The sequence below is a fragment of the Cyprinus carpio genome, chromosome B3 (assembly GCF_018340385.1).
Source record: "Cyprinus carpio isolate SPL01 chromosome B3, ASM1834038v1, whole genome shotgun sequence".
NCBI lineage: Eukaryota > Metazoa > Chordata > Actinopteri > Cypriniformes > Cyprinidae > Cyprinus > Cyprinus carpio.
The window spans coordinates 19,269,026-19,285,851 of NC_056599.1; the positions used below are offsets into that span (position 1 = coordinate 19,269,026).

General features: G+C 36.1%; 1 protein-coding gene across 2 annotated transcripts in view; it reads left to right on the forward strand.

Annotated features, from left to right (window-relative positions):
• Positions 1-16,826, forward strand: part of ttyh3a (tweety family member 3a) — a 54,489-nt gene that overhangs the window by 24,626 nt on the left and 13,037 nt on the right. For both annotated transcript variants that reach the window (XM_042720107.1, XM_019079901.2), the window contains exons 3-9: positions 906-1,017; positions 1,174-1,394; positions 3,792-3,887; positions 6,520-6,592; positions 7,803-7,878; positions 13,313-13,368; positions 15,967-16,059. In XM_042720107.1, coding sequence (XP_042576041.1) covers positions 906-1,017; positions 1,174-1,394; positions 3,792-3,887; positions 6,520-6,592; positions 7,803-7,878; positions 13,313-13,368; positions 15,967-16,059 — 727 coding nt within the window. The remainder of the gene's footprint in view (positions 1-905; positions 1,018-1,173; positions 1,395-3,791; positions 3,888-6,519; positions 6,593-7,802; positions 7,879-13,312; positions 13,369-15,966; positions 16,060-16,826) is intronic.

The window sequence follows — 16,826 nt, forward strand, 5'->3', positions numbered from 1 at the left end:
ATAAGGCTTGAACCAGCATCCTTCTGGTTATGAGCCATATGTAATGCAATAATGTTCAGAATTCATTTCTCTCAGACAATACTAAACTCTTTCCTAATTACAACCCATCAAATGTCCATATAAAGCAGATTTTAAATATTTTAAAGCTGTATGGGTGAGACTTGTTTATGCTATATTTGTTTACATACACTACTGTTAAAAGTTTGGCGTCTATAAGATTTTTTTTGTTTTGTTTTGAATGTCTGTGTTTTTGAAAGGCTGCATTTATTTGATCAAAATTACAGTAAAATCTGTAATTTTGTGAAAAATTATTACAATTAAATTTTTGTGTGTTAATATATTAGTCATTACTCCATTCTTTAGCATTTTTATCAATGTTAAAAGCAGTTAATACTTAATATTTTTGTCTAAACCAGGATTTCTTTTTATTCAGGATTATTTGATGAATAGAAAGTTCAAAAGAACAGCATTTATTGTATAATTGTCTGTAATTTGATCAATTGTATGGGTCTTTACTGAGTAAAAGTCAAACAAAAAATCTTTAAAACAAATCTTAGCCAAATTAATTTTAACAGTAGTGCATATGGCTATTACAAAAATACACACAAGATGAATTGTTTATTTTTAGTATTTTATTATAGTTAGGTTCAAATCTTTACATGTACCCCTGACACATTCCTGTTTAGAAATGAACGATCTTTGAGAATTCACTCTTATTAAATAAGTCATTCATGTGTGTTCAGTTGTGTAATGAGGACAGTAGAGTCTGAATTAGATGCTTGTCTGTGTCTTCTGCCGGCTGTGTGTAGGGGTTTTGGGATACTACTGACCTATTCCTCAGGGATACCATGGCTCTGCTGAAGGCCTCTATTTCTCTTCATGCCTCTCTCTTTGTCTCCTTACAGCGCTGGCATTGCTGTTGGTTTCTACGGGAATGGCGAAACCTGTGATGGTGTGAATCGGTTTACTTACGCCCTCCGACATGCTAATCGCACCGTGTCAGGAGTGGACAGACTGGTGAGGCACTGATGCACACTGGGTTATGTTCACATAGTGCTCCATCTCCCCAAAAACACACCAGAGCTTGACAATCTCCGTGACATACTCAGATGTTATACTCTGACCTGTAGCTCATGAGAAAATAACTTACAAAGCAAATGTGTGTGTCTGTAGGTGTCAGAAAGTACATCAGCTCAGAGCCAGACTGTGGACGAGAACATTCGGCTACTAAGGGACCAGTATGCAAAGCACACAGACTACCGGTCCATCATACAGAAACTCCAGGATCAGCGGCATGAGCTGGTTCGTCAGATGACTGCCATTCCCTTTTCGAGCAATCTCAGCATCTCCCTGGAGGATCTGGCAACCCAGATTGAACTGTATGACTGGTACAGGTATGTACTTTGATTTCTTTCACAGGAATGGCAATGTCACTGAAAGAAATATGTAGGGATGTCAAACATTCTAGTTCAGTACCAAATTAATTCTAAAATTTAAAAGAGAATACAGATTTCAGTACTCAAGTTCAAGTATGTGAACATTTTTAATAAAGGAAAATTTATTTATATATATAAATAAATTTATATATATATAAATAAAAATATAAAATTATAATTATAAAAAATTAAAAAAAAAGAGAGAGAGAAATACCTGCAAGGCATGTGACCATTAAGTGACATCAGAGAGCTGTGAATTTGTGAGGGTGTTATTAAAATTTTAACTTAAGATATAAGGGTTGCTTTAATAAGTAAACATATTTGGTAACTAAAATTTTAGTGTTGCGACAACCCTAGAAATGTTTCTGACCGACATTTTGAAATGTACTTCAGTTTGTTTGAAGGTGTTGTAAAACCTTTCTAACATCCAAAAAAGTCTCAGGCGAAAAAGAAAAAGTGCTCAAAGGATTTCTCTGTATCACATAAGTTGTGAACAGTGCTCTCTTAGAGAGAATATAAATTAGTATTCTGTGCACTCGCTGCCTCTTTCTCATCAGCCATTTACATTTCTCTCTGAATGAAATTGCCTTGGGGTCTGTTTGTTTGCCTAACAAGCCAAATAAGTTTCATTTCAGGCTTCCAAAACAGGATAAAGCCAGAAAACCAAATAATTATGGCTTTGATTGTCAAAAATTATGTTTTCTGAAAATGTAAATAGATCACTGAAGCTTACGGAAGACAAGTAAACAGTTAGCAATTAAATAACAATAAGAAACTAATTACAAGCAAAAGGACGACAAAAAAAAAAAAATAACTACAGTAGAACACATAAAAAAATGCTACATGCATTGTATAAAGTTAGCACGTGTATAAAAAAACTGCATATTCTTCACTGTCTAAATTAAATATATATTTCTTCTTATTAAAGTTACAAAAGTGATTTAGTCGAGCAGTGAGAGATTTTCTCTCTTTTGTTATTTGATTAACATGAATGACAGAAAGCAGGAATATTAAGGGCCGTACACACCGGGACGAATATCGGCGCGCGTTATTCGCCAGCGTTTTTCAACGCGTTTTTTGTGTTCACACCCAAGCGATTTTCGCTGACGATGAGCCGAGTGAACATGCAAATTCATTCCCTGACATTAGATGGCGCTTAATGTAAAACAGAAATACTAGAAATATTAGTTCTCTTTTATCAAGATTTTTGTAATCGCTGTCGCGTTTGTCATATAGTTCTTTGTGTTCCGACACCAACGAGACCAGCAACTCTACATTAATCTTGCCTTGCATCTTCTTCGTCTTATTTCTTCCCGGCAGTGTAGACACTACTTGGCGTATATCTTCTTCGCCGTTACGTATGTGTGCTCAGCAAGACAGTTTTGTGTTTGAGTGCCCCCAAGTTGTGTTTTACTGTAACTTCAGAAGCTCCAGACACGTGTGCAAAAGCGCCATTCTCATTGGTCGTATAGTTTTTGACGCGGTGCGTCAAACCAAAAAAACGAACCCGAGGCGTTTTTTTAAAAAATGACGCTTTTACGCGTGGCGTTTTTTCGCGTCGGTGTGCACACTCACATTGGCGCCCTTTGTTTAGTCACGAGGCGTTAAACGTCGGCGAATATCGCGCGCGAAATTCGTCCCGGTGTGAACAGGCCTTTAGACTGCTGTCACTTTAAGAGCGACCCGGATCCAATATACTGTTACACATGTGTCTTCTTTCTCAGCTGTTTGCTTTCACTTAGGACTTAAATTACTGTTTTCTTTTGCTGCTGATTGAGTTTCCATGGCTCAAAATCTCTTGTTTTTTTATTAATTGAAATGCTTGAAAATGCGCGGTAACGAGATGTTTTCATGACCACGTAGCACAGCAATGTTACGCGAGCATGTAACCGCGATAGAGACGATAGTTGAAATCTCTACCAGTCAACAAATTACTACTGGTATATCGCCCACCCCTACTTACCAAGGCTGCACTTTTCTGATCAAAAATACAGTAAAAACAGCAATACTGTGAAACACTATTATAATATGATTATTATTATTGTTTGTTACCTTATGAATTATCAATTTTCTGTATCCTTCGTTAGGAAAAATATAAATTTCTTTATATAAGAAAAACATACTGACCCCTTTTTCATATATTTATATTTCATTATTTAAATATACAAGAGACAACTGATCTGTGAAGCATCTTATACTATTTGTTAACGACTTATCGTTTCTTAATAGTGTTACCATGTTAAAATGTTTCTTAAAGTGTTACCATTTTTGAGTTTGCAATACATTGTCATAGAGTGTTCGTTACATTGACTGGGTTTTGCTGTGTTTGTAATGTTAATGTGTTGTTGTCTTTAGGTGGCTGGGCTACCTGGGTCTACTGCTGTTTGATGTGCTCATTTGCCTGCTGGTGCTCTTCGGCCTTATCCGCAACTCCAAAGGAATTCTGATTGGGTAAGGCTCGGATGTGTCTTTGGGTCATGTGTGGTACACCAGGGAAAATAGAGCTTACAGAAACAAGCAAATGACCACCAATATTTGATCTGCTCTTGTCACTGACCCACAAATGTCTTTCAGTTGTCAGGGAGCCATCCACTCCATGAGGCTGTGATGAATGATTTCTGACTCTCTGTAAAAGCAGTTACACCAGATTGATTTATGGAGTGTTAGTTATGCTCTACTGTTTTAGCTCCAACAGAGAAATTATAAAGTCTCTTTCTCTCTTATTCCCCCCCTCTGGGAAGTTTTAAATCAAAGGTGGCACAGAAAAACAGAAGAACAACAGTGTGACAAGCTCTCCACTGTGTCTGAACAACACAGCTCGAAAAACAGACACATTATCACTGTTCCAAAACCGCTCTATATAGAAAGTAACTTCCTGCCACACTTCCTCATTTAAAGTGCTAAGAGACTCCCCAATAAGAGTATCCCAATCGGTGTACTTATGCACTCTTCTATTCTCTTTTGTAGTGTTGACACTGAAAATTCCAAAAAGAAAAAATGCACATTATGCTGGATGACAAAAATAACCATTTCAAATTCATACACGAGACAGTATAGGGCAAACTGGATACTATTTAATTTGATGGCGCAACTAGAGATGTCACAAAGCTAACAATGCAACGGTGTCCACCCATCTTTTCAGCAGCCTTGGTTCCAGTAGTATTTTTCCTATTCATTTTTTTTCCATAAGTATTTAAAAAAAGTATTTAAGCATTAGAAGCCATGAACCAAACCAACCATCTAAGAGGTAAATCACATTAAAAATTTTGCCTTTTTGTCTGCCCAACTCTGTATGTTTTCCAAGACCTCCTTTCCATTAAACATATTTTAATTAGGCTGTCCAGGTCTTAGAATTTTTATCCTGTATAAATGTAAAAGGTCTTGTGTAATCTTGACCGCTATATTTTTTTTATTTTGTTTGGTTTTTAATTTTACTGTATTTATGTAAACTTTTCTTTTTTGTAACTCAACGCAATTTTAGCAGTTTTTGAGATATATACTGTATATAGGTTGATAAATATATGTATTTGTCGTGAGATTTCACTGGAGCGATGTCCACCAACTTTTTCTTCCAAATTCGTTCTAGGCTGCCTTCTCATTGAAGCATACAGTACATGCGGTGTTGCCTTAGCTGTCTTGTGTGGTGTGCCTATCCTTTGAAACAGCCTTTGTGTTGGAAGTGTGTAGCTTAAAATGCTGTCTGGGTAGGTAGGCGGCACACTAGATTTTGGAACAGTGCTATTGTGTGGAAGTAAGCGAGATATTCTCTGGAAGGTCTCTTCAGTTGTTTCTTGGTTTCTTATTTGTGCTGGAGTACCTCAGGGACATGGTGTGGGGCCAGTCATGTTCAGTCATTTAGTAGATGCACAACTCCTTCCACCAGACCTGACAAAAACACAGTGTTATGGATAGAGCCATTGTATCTCTAAGGCTCTCGTTTAAACTGCTGTGTCTTATAGGAGGAAGCAGTGCATCGTTTCCCCCCGGGCTAGAGCTCACATTAAAGCCTGCCGTGTCTATCCTAAAGCTGGCTTACCGATTTCCTCTAGCTTGTCTTATTCACTATACGTTAAGACATTTAACATTTCGCTTTCACATTATATTGCGAAAAAGCCGGTTTGACTTTAGGCCGTGTCAGAAGGTAAATGTCAGGATATTGATTTGCTCTGCAATAAAAGTTGCTACTCGCTAAAAGCGTGAAATCTTTAGGTTGCCATACTTCAATCCTGACTCAAGGAATTTCATGATACTACTTGACCTGGCATTTATTTAAAGGTACAGATGGAAGCATAATTCTTATTAATGTACACATCGCAAAAAAAAAAATCCCTTCAGTGTCTGACACTTTAATCTGAAACATGTTGATTTTATAGTTGTTATGCTGCAAACTGTTTTTTTTTCTTTAAGAATTCAGATTATTTTTTTCCCCAGTAAAATAAAATATGCATCCTTGAATAAATTTATGTAAAGAAATTATATTTATATATAAAATATTGCAGATTAGCAGACTGTAAAAAATAAATAAAAAATATTTTTAATTTGTGTATATATATATGCTAATTAAAATAATAAATAAATAAATATTGTATTTGATTTTATATTCACACACACATAGAGAGAGAGATAAAGGAATTATGTTTAAAACAAAGAAATAACCCTTTTAATTAAATTTAAGATAGCAGATTAGCAGACTGTAAAAAATAAATAAAATAATGTATATATTTTTAATTTGCGTATATATGCTAAATAAAAATAAATAATCTAAGTAAACATTTATTGTATTTTATTTCATATATTCATATGTTTTATTTCATATATGTTTACAGTATGCTAATCTACAATATGTTAAATATGTTATGCTCAAACGTGGGCATCAGATATTAAATGTGAAGGTGAGCAGATATTTTAGTTGAAGTTTGTTTTACACAAATGTGAGGCTCGAAATATAACAATGTGCAGTAGAGATGATAGCAGTCCATCTAAAGAAAAACCCAGTGAGGAGATTCCAACCTTTTAGAAGATGATAATATGTGTACATTGTATATAATGATAGCATAAATGCTGATTATCTGTGTTCTCTCAGGGTGTGTTTTCTGGGTGTGTTGGCGCTGGTAATCAGCTGGGGCTCACTGGGTCTGGAACTGGCTGTCTCCTCGGTGAGTGTCTCCATGGCAACGCTTCTCCACACAGAGGCAGGACAGTATTGTAGTGATGCTTCTTCGTCTCGAGATCTCACTGCATATGCCCAGATTATAACTGTGGAATTACATAAAGCAGCCAGTAATAGTTCATCTGTGTGATTAGCAGCCTCTTTAGCATAGTTATATTATACAACCGCTTTAAAGGGGTGATGTCATGCCATTTTTTGTAAACATACTCTAACACTCAGAATCTACACACTTACAGGTTTTAGTCAAACATGATCAAGGTCATCTTAATATTAGCAATGTACAAACCTGCAGATCAAAATAAAAAGCTAGTCAAAATGGACTAATCAGTGGGTTGCCAACTACTAGTTGGCAAATAATTTGTATGAAAGTCCCTGTATGACTAGGTTAGTTTCAGATTCACCAGGGCTTGATTGCATGCACTTCTTAGGGGAAATTTAGATAAGATGTTTTCTTGCTACTGCAAAATGCAGAGGGATTTCAAGGTGCATTTTTTTAAAGTTAGACTATTTTTAACTTGACAAGCCTTCTTAAAAACACAACACTTGTCAACCAGTTAAAGCACAGCAAGCTGCCAGGATGCTAATTAAACACTGTCACTAAAAAACACAGCTTAAAATATAAACACTATCCTTCAAAAGTTTGGAGTTGGTAAGATGTTTTTGAAAGAAGCCTCTTACCAGTCACCGAGACTGCATTTATTTCATCAAAAGTAAAGAGTAAAGCGAGTAATATTGTGATATATGTTAAAATATAATTTATTCTGTGATGTTTAATTAGAATTTTCAGCATCATTACTCCAGTCTTCAGTGTCTCATTATCCTTCAGAAATCATTCTAAAGTGCTGATTTTTATATTATCCATGTTGAAAACTGTTGTGTTGCTTAATATTTTTGTGAAAGCCATGAAATCTCTTTTTTTCTTCAGAATTCTTATAGAAAGTTGAATAGAAAGGAAAAATGAAATAAATAGGAAGTTCAACATGCAGTACCAGCATTTATTGCATTACAGCATTAATTGGAAATCTTTGGTAACATTTTAAATGTATTTACTGTGAATTTTGATCAATTTAATGGATAAGCTGTTTGTAGAGAAGTTGAATAACACATTTTTTAACTGCAGGGGAAAATAGTATGCTATATAAAGTGTAGAATATACTCCTTTAATATTCATTGTTTGCTTCTCTTTCTCATTTTAGGGCTTCAGTGATTTCTGTGCAGCACCTGACATGTACATGACTGAGGTGTCAGAGCAGTATTTGCTTATCAAGAAAGGTTTGTTTCATTTCCATCCAATCCAGAGTTTTCTTTCAAATCTCACAGATATTACATATCTTTTTTTTTTTTCTTCCACCTCCTTCTGATTTGTAAGATGCTTTATCCAGCAGGTGTTATGTTGAATCACTTGCAAGCAGTGCTGCACGATTAATTGAAATTAAATTGCAAAGGCGATAAATCGCGATTAGGCAGAAGCTGCGATTGTCATGAATATCTTTCAGCGAAGCACGGTTCTGAGATCAGCAGTAAATCTCCATCTGAAGGCCAGAGGGCACTCTCGCACGGAAACTCCAAATACGCCTCGCAGAAGAAACCCAGGAAATGCCTATAGCGGTTGCTGAATAAACAGAAAATTTTACTTCTTTCATTAATTCAACATGATTAATAAACACACAAATACAACTATATATGGTTTATCTGAGTTTGTCTTATCATTTTTATTATAATAAAGTATATAATAATGTAATGCTAATTGACATACCCTTTAGCACTGCTTAGAATACAATGAAATATGTTGCGTGCCTTATTCTGTGTAAGAAGCCACATCATCTCACAGAAGGATTTATTTTAAACACTCAGCTGACGTTATGAAGTAAGTTTGGAGTAAAAACATGTTATTAAATGTGGTATTTTCACGTGCTTTCAGATAGAGCAGCTTTTACTACACAGAGCCATAGTTTACGGAGAAGCTATGCGAACAGCTTACATAATCGCAGAACGATTTCTTTGATTTCATAATCGCGCAATTAATGCATATGCAATTATGAACGCGATTTTGCATAGCTTGTCAGTGAACTACGGCTCTGTGTAGTAAATGCTGCTCCATCTGAAAGCACATGATGGAGATTTACTACTAATCACAGAACCAGCTTTACTGACAATATGCACACGACAATCGCATTTGATTAATTGTGCACCCCTGCTTGCGAGTCTGTCTTAATTTAGTCTGTCCTACATCTCCTGACAGAGGAGCGTGTTATGTGAGGGATGAGCGGGCACGCAGGCTTTCATTTCCTGTTGGCTCAGAGAGGAAGCATTCCATCTGACTTTCTGTTCCTCACTTTATCAGCATTACTCAATACAGCAGTTCCTCTTCAAAGTGACCTTATTATCCTCAGGAGGCTGGATGCTCTCAGTAAATCAGTGTGGGAGACAACCGTGTGGGTGTTTTTCTCTCAGTCTGTGTTTGTTTTGCGTGTCCAAGTGTTCCTGTTTGGGTGGCTGGAGCAAGATGTTGATGATGGAAAGTTATGCTCACATATTCAGGTTAAGCCTAATCTAGGTGGACTCTGGGTACGGCCCATTGGAAATTGCTCTTCCTATGACTTAATCCTTGGAAAGGAAGCATTTGCACTGGCCTGAACGTGTGTGAATCCTGTTAAATGTGTTTAAATTGTTTCATTATGTTGGACCTGTGGTTAGACATTGAAATGCAGAGGTTATATTGGGACTCAATGAATGTCCACTAGAATTGGTGCTATGCAGGAAGCAGAAGTGTGTTTGTATGCATGTGGATCTCTATATGCTTTCATGTAGTAAAAGCAGGTTTGATATGTCAACTTTGGCGTCTGTTATGATTAATCACTTTGTTGGTTAGCTGAGAAGAGCTACAGCAAGAACTTCTGGAGAACAGAGGAGAGAGATAAGAGGAAAGGAAAAGAGAAAACCGCTGAAGGATGTGGATGATAAACCTTGTGACTATCAGCTTCACACACGCATGTAATTGTGTGTCTTCTGGGCTCTATTCTTATCTTTGTTCTTTCTATCTGCAGTCTTCCTCTCATTTGCTCTAAATAAGTCCTTAAAGGGATAGTTCACCCAAAAGTGATCATTCTGCCAATATATATTCTTCTTGCTGTTTTTCCAGGCTTGTAACTCAGAAAGAGAATTATGAAATTTCACCCAGGCTTTTTCAGTCTAACACAGTATTGTTGTGACCATGAGCAAGTGCTCCATGTGACTTCTGGAGCAGTGGTCTTATCTAAATGGTTATTAACTAAAACCATTAAAATGTTTTTATTTATTTAAAAATATATCTAAAATAAAATATACTCCACTCAGTGATTCATTATTTGATTTAACAGCTCAATGCAGGGGAGGATTTTCATTGAAAAAAAAAAAAAAAAAAAAAAATCAATACAAAATTTAGTCTGTTCCTCACACAAAACTATATGACTTAAGAATTTTTTTTTTTTTTCTTTTTTTTTTGGGAGTGTCAGTCATGGTAACCGTGTATTGCTATCTGGAAAAGAGAAGCAAAATGAATAGTTTGGATAAAATATTGGTGAAGCATGATTGCTTCATGAGGAAAAAAAATTATTTTCTAGTGGGTTTTCAGAATTTGTCTCACCATTCTAGAATAAAATAAGTCTTTGGAACATCATCAAAATATGCCCATCAGATTTTAGCTTACACCTTTCCACTAATTACATCTCTTTAGTCCAGAATTATATTTGGCGCAGTAATTCAGCAGGAAGCATTAATGGCTGTAGATGGAGACCACAAAGAATGCTCTGAGTGTGTTCCTTCTGGCTATCACTGTCCTAGACTGACTCATCCTACTGCATTTCCCTAGAATAGAACAAAGACATTTCTGTACTAACAATCAGCACACATGCCTATGCCATCCATCGTGTCTCTACTGTGAGGAAAGCCTCAGTATGTATCCCAGCATGTATTCTGTGCTGTGCTGTTTAATACTGAATCTAGTTGTTTAAAGAGGCCATATGGACCCATTATACAGACTGTGATGGATTTTTGGAATTATTAAAATCATAAATCTAGGGAACTTTTTATTTTCTTTTTCATTTCCAACAGTACACTTTTGTTTTATATTAGCCTGGCTTTACAAAAAAAAAAAAGTGTATTTATTTTATTTATCTTACTAATTTTTATACCAAAAACATCTAATGTTTTTAGGCCGAATGCTTTTGCTACTTCATGTAAATAAGCTCTGTTATGATAGGCTAACCTACTAATTTTGTTTTGTTTTGTTTGTTTGTTTTAAATGACATCACAAAGTCTATCCATATCAAGTCTACTTGATATTCACTCGATATTAATTTCAAACCCAGAAGATGACAATAGTCCAAACATGTATCTAAATTAAACACTTTCCTCTTAAAAAGTGAACAGTAATGCATGCTATAATTGTCCTCCATTATGAATGCAGTTTACTCATCTGATAACGTAGCAGAAGGATGTTAAATTTTACAATCATCATTGAAGAAAATCTGTGAAACACTTCATAAATAAGATCTGTCAGTGCGCTGGCGTGTTCCCTGCTTCACGTGAATCAGGATCTTTTATAGCCTGCAGTCATCCTGGCGTGGGTGGGATTTAAAGCTCTGCCTGCTCTCAGATCGTTTTTGGAAGCCACTCCATTGTCTTTGTTAGGTTTCATATGGGCATCACCAGTCACCCAATATTACATCCTATTACTGAAGGTCATTTACACATGACATATGAGGCTATGGGGCTCTGGCCCTCTCACTGAATACTATTACAACCTATAAATCCAACACTGAACTCCACTACTACACTATAAATGAATGCTGCTCAGTTTCGCCTTTTGTATACAGCCATCCATGGATATAATTGAGAGGCCAGTTTATTCCCCTCATCATTGCCATAATTATGCCACTTATAGTGCAATCAAGGAGGCCGGTTGTATGGGATGGGGGAATTGGCTTCTTCATAAGCAGGTTTTACTTTTCCCTGTGACCACTGCCGTGTGTGTCCACGTGTGTAATGATAGTGATGAAAGCATCACACTCCTCCTCAACAAACCCACCGCTCTGACGCATGTCTGTTTTTGATTCGCGTCCACGCAACCCGCTGCAAGCTGCGCATGAAGATGGCCCAAGACTCCATCTGCGTTGGCGTGTGGAGGTTTGTGAGAGGACTGTGTGAATTAGTATCATTTCCTGTGCAGAAATAGGCAGTATTTTTAACACTGCAGTCTAGATCTTCATTTTCATTCATCTTTACATTCACAAATTAGATTAATTGCATGGTAATTTTAATCAGCTTCACAATTTAAAAAGTGTGGGACCCCAAATTTGTGTGTGTGTGTGTGTGTGTTTATTGTTTATTTTAAACTTGTAAATTAATGGGAATCAAACCCATGACATTGGTGTTGCTAACATCAAGCTGCACTGTTTGAGATACTAACCTACTATTTACGAAGTCTTCAGCTCTCATCTTTCTTTTCAGTCCCAGTAAAAATCCTCAGTGACCTGGTAGCACTCTTCAGATGTGTGATTGTGTTTTCCATTCACGTTTACTAAAAAAAAAAAAAAAATGAAACTTACAACTTCCTGCACCAGGCAAGAGTTATCCATGAACACCCCTAAGAGTCTTATTCATTTATTAAATATTTTGGCTAATTTATGATGCGCTCAGCTACCAATAAGAGTGCCCTTAAAGACATAGCTCACCCAGAAATGAAAATTCTGTCATTAATTACTCACCCTCATGTTTTTCCAAATCCATACGAGCTTCATTTATTTTCAGAACACAATCTGAGATATTTTTGATGAAATCCGAGAGCTTTCTGACCCTTCATAGACAGCAAAGCAACTGACACGTTTAAGGTAGTAAAACAGTAAAGACATCTTTAAAATAATCCATGTGACATCAGTAGTTCAACCTTAATGTTATGAAGCTACGAGAATACATTGTGTGCACAAAGAAAACAAAAATAATGACTTCATTCAACAGTTTCTTCTTCAACATGTCTTCAACGTGTGTTCATGAGAGTACCACAACGCATTTCTTTGCGCACAAAATTATTCTCGTAGCTTCATAAAATTAAGGTTGAACCACTGATGTCACATGGACTATTTTAACAATGTACTTACTACTTTTCTGGGCCTGTGTATGCAGGATCAGAAAGCCCTTGGATTTCATAAAAAATATCTTAATCATCCCTTTACCGAAACACATTTTAGCATGTTTGAATTCGTCCTACAGATTTTCCTTCAATATTGATGCAAAAAGATCTGCATATTTGGTCTGGGATTAGTTATTGACTCGTGCATTGACTGGGAAATTCTCCTCTGCAGGAGAGAAATTAGATGCTATGCTTAGCTTTGGTGAGCAAGGCATCTGTGGACGGAATCTAGAGTTGCTGGTGGTTGGAAATATAGCTGTTCAGATACCTGACATGGCTGCTGTGGGTTCTCTGAGCTCAGTAAATGTCAGTGTGTGGATTCATCTGCTTTGGGCAGATGTGAAAACGAAAAGAGAACAGAAACGGTTTGTAGAATGTAGCAGGTTTGTAATGACTTGTAATGACCAGTGCATAAATTGTATTATATGCTTATAGATGCAAGGAAACGGTCATACCTGACTGGGTCTTCATCTAGATAATAAATGCTGATTTCTTTCATGTCATTGCTCTTGACCTACTGCCTCTCTCTCTTTACAGATATCCTGCAGTATTACCTCACATGTAACGTGGGTCAGGTCAACCCCTTCCAACAGGTAATCATGCACCATTATACATACCTAATTTGGTAAAAATATAATACAGCATTAGATGTGCGCATCATGGAAATGATAATCCCAGAATTCATTGCTATTAGGTAATTTTAAAAAGTTAGCAACATGCTAACAGGTGTTATTTTACTATTATTTAAATTCTATTATAGTATTTATTAATATTTGGTTCTAGTTTAAATTCTAGTTTGAATTTTGGCATTCTTTTGTCATTGTTAAAATATAAAAAAAAAAAAATTACAAGTTATTTATACAATTTTTGAAATTTATATAAATAAGTAAAGTTCTAATATTTGATTTGATTTCAGCTTTCAGTTAACAAAAATATGTTTAGTAGTTAGTTTAATTTACTGATTCTAACATCAGACTCTGGGAGAGTTAGTTTAGTCCTGTGCACTTAGGTGTGAGGGACCATTAATGTTGTCACTCCTGTAAATAGTTAATAGACAGCAAGGTATCTCACTGGAGGTTGGAAGACAGCCAGTCTCCTCCCTCCTCACACTCCACTACAGGGGACATGCCGCCCCCTGTTTAGTTTGCCACTGTTCATTAGCATTCTCATTGCGAGCTGCTCAGTGGAAATGTGTGTTCCTTTGGCTTCCTGCCTTTCCCCTTAGTTAACGGAGTCAGACTCAGCGTCTTTATTTGAGTAATGTATGTGCATGATTCAGACAAATCACAGCTCTTAACTGATCATGATTGATGGGTTATCTCAATGACTGCTCCATTATCTTGATGCCATTTCATTTAAATAAAGGGTAATGCCCATATGGAGATTGAATGCTCTACTTTGTCAGCTGATGTCTCTGAATGGAGTTCCTCTAGTTCTCATGCAGCATACTGATGAACTGAGCCTGAATCACATCTGAGACAGCAATGTATTGAAATGGATATTGATTTCAGACTTAAAATGTCACCAATGAATATTTTAAGAACATTTAAAGAGAAATGTTGAAGATTCTGCAATGCTTTATGCTTTAAAAATCAGCTGTCTACAATGCACATAAGCAGTTACCTTCACAAGACATGTTCTTGCATTCAAAACAACTAGAGGTATTTTATCTGTGAAGGATTCAGTGTCACATGATCCTCCAGAGATCAATCTAATATGCTGATTTGATGCTCAAGAAATGTTTTTTTTTTTATCAACACTGAAAAAGTGCTGTTTAATTTTTTTTTTTTTTTTTTGTGGAAACTTGATACGTTATTCAAGATTCGTTGAATTAGAAAATTCAAAAGAGCAGCATTTATTTAAAAATATAAACCTTTTGTAACATTGTCTTGATTTAATGTGTCCTTGCTAAATAAAAGTAGTAATTTGTATTGAAAAAAAATATTTTTAACCTCAAACTTTTGAATGGTAGTGTATATAATGCTGCTTTATAATTTGACCAAAAGAATGTATCTTCTAAGGCAGCATAATTTTGGAACAAACTTGGAGTTGCGTTTGTGTTTTTCACACTTCTTGTTAGCAGCACTGAACCTTGCTTATGCTGCCTGTTGTGTTTAGTTAGTTTCAAGTACTGTTACCTGGCATTAACACGGTAAGCAGAAGTCTTCTGTGAGCTCTTTAAAGAAGGACATGTTGTACTTTCACTGCCTCTTTCTCACTGAATGTCAGCAAATTTCCCAGCCTATTATTGTGGATCTGTTGGCAGACAAAGCTAACATGGTGGCCATTTGGCATCTCAAATATTCATGTTTTCAAGACCTGTGCTCTTGAAATGCTCCGCGACACACCTAAATGGCCGGATGCAAGAGCCTGTACTGACTTTTGCTGCTGGGTGTAAATGCACTGTTGCATTATGCAAGCAGCTCTCTCTGCTGCTGCAGCACTAACAGTGGAGTGAGCGTGGGTGTGTGCAGTGGTGAATGAACACTGAGGAAATACTTCTGCACTGGCCAGGAAGTGGAAGTTGTGCAACCCAGTTTTTATTACCTGTCGAGCTCTTAATATTGCATTTGTGTGCCTTCCAGAAAATAACCAGAATCAAATAATTACACGCCTTATTAATAACGATATAGTTTTATGAATTATACTAAGAAATTCATACTTTAGCTAAGATGCATTTAAATGATCAAAAGTGACAGTAAAGACATTTATAATATTGTAAAAGATTTCTATTTAAAAAAAATAGGGCTCTTTTAAAAATTCTATTCATTAAAGAATACTGAAAAAAATGATCACAATGTCTATTACAAAAATAAGCAGCACAACTATAGTATTTTCAACAAGAAGAAATGTTCTTTGAGCACTAAATCAGCATATTAGTATGAATTCTGAAAGATCATGTGACACTGACAACTGGTGAAATGATGCTGAAAAATCAGCTTTATCTTCACAGAAATAAATTAAATTTTCATTTGGGTCACTTAAGTTTTACAAAAATGTGTTTAGATCTATAGGTTTTTGTGCTAGTTTTAGTTTATTATACTAACCAGATTCCAAGTAAACCTAAAAAACCTGTAAATGTTGAAAAATACAATACATTTTTTTTTCTATGTGCTTTAGAAGTATAAACTTGTAAATGAGATGAATTTTGCACACCGCATGTAACAGGTTTTGTTTTTGTCTTGTTGTAGAAGCTGTCAGGAAGTCACAAAGCACTGGTGGAAATGCAGGATGATGTGTCAGAACTACTGCGCTCTGCAGTCCGGGAATACCCCGATACAAAGGTGAGCATGTTTTGTAGATATCTGCGTGACTGTGTGTGTGTTTATTGAGAGCATGCATGTAGTATGTATGGCCCATTTCTCTTAGTCCCTGATGCACAAAAGCTTGCAGGTCCTTTTGTAGTGTCTGTGTGGAAATGTTTGTGTGTGTGTGTGTGTTCACTATCCCTGGGCCTCTGTCACTGTGCAGCATCTGTGTGTGTTCTGGGACAAAGTGATGGCTGATATCCTGTACATGTGAGAAAGAAAGCTGTCCTCTTGCTCAAACACAAGCGTTGAGAGAAACCACTGAATCAATGGAAATATTTCACCCTTATAACCGGCCAAAATCTGGTTACCACTGCAGCTTCATACAACTTAGACCTCACACAACTCTGAGCCTTTAAAAGAAAGAAAACAAGCCTCTCTTCTTTGACATTCTCCTGTGTGAATGTTTTGGTTTGTCATGTGTGCGCCATTGTGTGCTGGACTCATAAAGACTAAATAAAAATTAGGATATTGATTATACTTCCTAATGTATGCTCTGCATTTACATTTAAATGTAGTCATTTAGCGGACGCTTTTATCCAAAGTGACTTACAGAAGAGGACAATAGAAGCAATCAAAACCAACAAAAGAGCAATAATACGCAAGCACGGTGACAAGTCTCTTTTGTTTTTTTAAATAATAAATAAAAAGAAAACAAGCAGGTAGAATAGAAGAAAAGAGAATGCTAGTGTTAGAGGGTCATTTTTTCAATTAAATATACAGAAAAGTTGAAAGAATAGAAA